At 49.3% G+C, this 5,000-nt stretch overlaps 1 protein-coding gene across 1 annotated transcript in view; it reads left to right on the top strand.

Moving 5' to 3' along the window:
• Positions 1-4,120, top strand: part of LOC138351596 (uncharacterized) — an 18,122-nt gene extending 14,002 nt beyond the window's left edge. Inside the window, exon 2 of the mRNA XM_069303450.1 lies at positions 2,982-4,120. Within this exon, the coding sequence (XP_069159551.1) occupies positions 2,982-4,120 (1,139 nt within the window). The remainder of the gene's footprint in view (positions 1-2,981) is intronic.
• Positions 4,121-5,000: the final 880 nt, after the last annotated feature.

Here is a 5,000-nt window from a genome sequence, read left to right as displayed (position 1 = left end):
ACACACGGCCCCCTCCACATTGTAACTGCACACACACACTCACACGCCCCCCTCCATATTGTAACTGCACACACTCACACGCCCCCCTCCATATTGTAACTGCACACACACACTCACACGCCCCCCTCCATATTGTAACTGCACACACACACGGTCCCTCCATATTGTAACTGCACACACACACGCCCCCTCCATATTGTAACTGCACACACACACACGTCCCCTCCATATTGTAACTGCACACACACACACACACACACGTCCCCTCCATATTGTAACTGCACACACACACATACACGCCCCCTTCCTTATTGTAACTGCACACACACACACGCCCCTGTCCATATTGTAACTGCACACACACACACGCCCCCTCATATTGTAACTTCACACACACGGCCCCGTCTATATTGTAACTGCGCGCGCGCGCGCGCACACACACACACACACACACACACACACACACACACACACACACACACACACACACACACGTGTGTAGTTTCAAAGCGTTATATGACAAAGAGTGCTGGGAAGACGGGACACCACGAGCGTAGCTCTCATCCTGTAACTACACTTAGGTAATTACACTTAGGTAATTACACACACACACACACACACACACACACACACACACACACACACACACACACACACACACACACACACCCGCCCCCTTCCATATTGTAACTGCACACACACACACACGCCCCCTCTGTATTGTATGGAGAGGGGCCTCTGTGTGTGTGTGTGCAGTTACAATATGGAGGCGTGTGTGTGTGTGGCCCATTAGTATGTATGTACTTATAAGTTGTACTCGCCTAGTTGTGCTTGCGGTGGCTGATACCTGGTTGATGGGGTTCTGGGAGTTCTTTTACTCCCCAAACCCGGCCCGATGCCAGGCTCGACGTTTCAGAGTTTGGTCCACCAGGCTGTTGCTTGGAGCGGCCCGCAGGCCCACATACCCACCACAGCCCGCCTGATCCGGAGCTTCTCTTAGAAATCAGTCCAGTTTTCTCCTGAAGATGTCCACGGTTGTTCCGGCAATATTTCTTATAGTCGCTGGGAGGACGTTGAACAACCACGGACCTCTGATACAGTGTTCTCTGATTGTGCCTATGGCACCTCTCCACTGGTTCTATTCTGCATTTTCTTCCATATCGTTCACTCCAGTACGTTGTTATTTTACTGTGTAGATTAGGGACCTGGCCCTCCAGTATTTTCCATGTGTATATTATTTGGTACCTCTCTCGTCTCCTTTCTAGTGAGTACATTTGGAGAGCTTTGAGACGATCCCAATAATTTAGGTGCTTTATCGCGTCTATGCGTGCCGTATATGTTCTCTGTATTCCCTCTATTTCAGCAATCTCTCCTGCTCTGAAGGGGGAAGTGAGTACAGAGCAGTACTCAAGAAAGGACAACACAAGTGACTTGACTCTTCAAGTCACACACACGAGCTCTGGCTCTGCCTCTTTGGAGTCTTTGTTCCCGTCTCTGAACAGTCAATCAATTGGTGTACAGATTCCTGAGCCTACTGGGCTCTTATCAAGTCTACATTTGAAACTGTGTATGGTGTCAGTCTCCACCACATCACGTCCCAATGCATTCCATCTGTTAACTACTGAGATTGGACCAGTGATTTCTAATGTGTCTGTGGCTCATTTGGGTACTAGGTTTCCACCTGTGTCCCCATGTTCGTGTTCCACGCGTGCTAAATAGTTTGTCCACCTTGTCAATTCCCCTGAGAATTTTGGAGGTAGTTATCATGTTTCCCCTTACTGTTCTGTCTTCCATGGACTTCAGGCCCCCCTTCCATGGAAGTGGGCCTAAGTTTAGCTCTCGTAGCCTTTCCTCGTAGCTCATACCTCTCGGTTTTGGGACCAGTCTGGTGGCATACATCTGAATTTTCTCTAACTTTGTCTTGTGTTTAACTAGGTATGGACTCCAAATATGAGTTGCATATTCCAGGTTTGGTCTGACATAAGTGGTATACAGGGTCTTGAACGATTCCTTTCACAAGTTTCTAAAGGCAGCTCTTATGTTGGCCAGTCTAGCATATGCCGCTGATGATATCCTTTTTGATGTGGGCCTCTGGGGACAGGTTCGGTGTGATATCAACCCTCAGATCTTTCTCTATTTGACTCGTGCAGGATTTCACCTCCCAGATGATACCTTGTGTTCAGCCTCCTGCTCCTATCGCCTAATTTCATTGCTTTACACTTTTCTGAGTTATACTTTAGTAGCCATTTTTGAGACCATTCCTCCAGTTTGTCCAGGTCGTCTTGTAGTCTATCTGTGTGTGTGCGAGTAAAGAGAGAGAGAGAGAGAGAGAGAGAGAGAGAGATATGAAGTAGATATGAAAGAAGATTAGGTCGCGAGTCAGTACATTAGACAACCGACGAATGGAAAGGCGGGGTCCAAGAGCTAAAAAAAGCTCGATCCTAATGGCACAAATAGTAAATACACAGAGGCATAGTTGTAAAATCACTTAACCACTGCGCCATGAACGTCCACAAACGTACACACACTTGCAACTCTTGCACACTTGCGAGCACTCAAGCGCGCACGCCGGGCGCATGCACACGTGTGTTCATAGTGTATACACCCCCGGCACCTATTATAGGAAGCAGGAGCCATGGCACTAAACAGACGGCTATTAAGGCGAGGCCCAGGAGTTAACGCTCAACCTTGAAAACACATTTAGACAGCTCACACGCGCGTACATTCACACTCGTACACTCACACTCATACAAACTCGCTCTCCAAGTCAGCCACGTTGCAGCTGCCTAGAGGAGGAGGTGGCACTCTTTCCCCCCCCCTCCCCCTGCCTCCCAACTAGACAGCCAACCCCCTCTCCTGCTGCCCATCTGTCTACCCCCCCCTCTCCCCCTCTCCTACACAACAAGACAAGCTACTAACTATCCAACTCTGACTGACAAACCCATAGCCGTGGATATTTCCATCAAGGGCCCTCTGTGTAGGCAGCATCCAGGAAGCCTTCCAGCCTGGACCCCCCAGACCCTTCAACATCCTGGAAGTCTTCCAGCTAGATCCCAAGACCCTTCAACATTCTGGAAGTCTTCCAGCCAGATCCCAAGACCCTTCAACATCCAGGAAGTCTTCCAGCCAGATCCCAAGACCCTTCAACATTCTGGAAGTCTTCCAGCCAGATCCCAAGACCCTTCAACATCCAGGAAGTCTTCCAGCCAGATCCCAAGACCCTTCAACATCCAGGAAGTCTTCCAGCCAGATCCCAAGACCCTTCAACATCCAGGAAGTCTTCCAGCCAGATCCCAAGACCCTTCAACATCCAGGAAGTCTTCCAGCCAGATCCCAAGACCCTTCAACATCCAGGAAGTCTTCCAGCCAGATCCCAAGACCCTTCAACATCCAGGAAGTCTTCCAGCCAGATCCCAAGACCCTTCAACATCCAGGAAGTCTTCCAGCCAGATCCCAAGACCCTTCAACATCCAGGAAGTCTTCCAGCCAGATCCCAAGACCCTTCAACATCCAGGAAGTCTTCCAGCCAGATCCCCAGACCCTTCAACATCCTGGAAGTCTTCCAGCCAGATCCCCAGACCCTTCAACATCCTGGAAGTCTTCCAGCCAGATCCCAAGACCCTTCAACATCCAGGAAGTCTTCCAGCCAGATCCCAAGACCCTTCAACATCCAGGAAGTCTTCCTGCCAGATCCCAAGACCCTTCAACATCCTGGAAGTCTTCCAGCCAGATCCCAAGACCCTTCAACATTCTGGAAGTCTTCCAGCCAGATCACCAGACCCTTCAACATTCTGGAAGTCTTCCAGCCAGATCCCCAGACCCTTCAACATTCTGGAAGTCTTCCAGCCAGATCCCAAGACCCTTCAACATCCTGGAAGTCTTCCAGCCAGATCCTCAGACCCTTCAACATCCTGGAAGTCTTCCAGCCAGATCCCAAGACCTTTCAACATCCTGGAAGTCTTCCAGCCAGATCCTCAGACCCTTCAACATCCTGGAAGTCTTCCAGCCAGATCACCAGACCCTTCAACATCCAGGAAGTCTTCCAGCCAGATCCTCAGATCCTTCAACATCCTGGAAGTCTTCCAGCCAACGTCTTGCCAACCCTCCAGCTTCCCTGTAGCCTATCCAACACACCAAACGTTTGTTACATGAACAAAAGGATAGTGGTAAATGGTTAGGGTTACCAAAACAACAATGGTGGTTCCACTCACAAGATGAGTGGGCCTGCCCAATAACCCCCCCCCCCTTCCCTTTACTGGTGGTTAGCTAAAGAACACTAACTATAATTACCGGAAACTGATTAGTTACAACATCAAGCGTAACTTTTGAAGAAGAATGACTGGAGTCGAGCAGGTGTAAGGTTCTCCGAGCCATTACAGTGACCAACAGTCCTGGTTGTCGTCGGCGGCGGCGGCAGTGGGTTAAGAATGGTGACAGCATAGATTAGAAACTTTGATCCGTGAGGTTTCGCTGTGCGTCGTGCCAAGAGGTTGTCACCAGCAAGTAGCCGTCGATTACATCTGCCGAGGTGCCAGTGCCAAATAGAGCCAGCCAGAACACACACACACACACACACACACACACACACACACACACACACACACATACACATACACACTATCCTTGACTGATACTTCTACACTGTGTGTGACCAGTTTGAGAAGCCGGGTGTTTGCTGGTACTAAATTAATCAAGTGTCTTTTTTAAAAAGAGTGACTTGAGCGACACATTTGTGTGTAGTTTAGAGAAATATGTAGTGGCCCATTCTTTAGTGTAGGTGATGGCTGTAGCAACACACACATGTGGTGGTGGGGGACTTACATAGGACAAAATTAGGGGGGATCACTGGGGTATTGGATATGGTTGTCACGCGGGCCTATAGCTGCGGTATTCGTCGACTGTGTATACAATGGACAGTCTAGCGAGAGTTGAATAACCAACTTGAGACTGACGAATACACGAAGAGCCATTTGAGGTACAAATCTTTGAAGTCTTTGACG

The sequence above is a fragment of the Procambarus clarkii genome, chromosome 5 (assembly GCF_040958095.1).
Source record: "Procambarus clarkii isolate CNS0578487 chromosome 5, FALCON_Pclarkii_2.0, whole genome shotgun sequence".
Taxonomy (NCBI): domain Eukaryota; kingdom Metazoa; phylum Arthropoda; class Malacostraca; order Decapoda; family Cambaridae; genus Procambarus; species Procambarus clarkii.
Note: the sequence above shows the minus strand (reverse complement) of the source record. Positions and strands in the feature narration are given on the sequence as shown.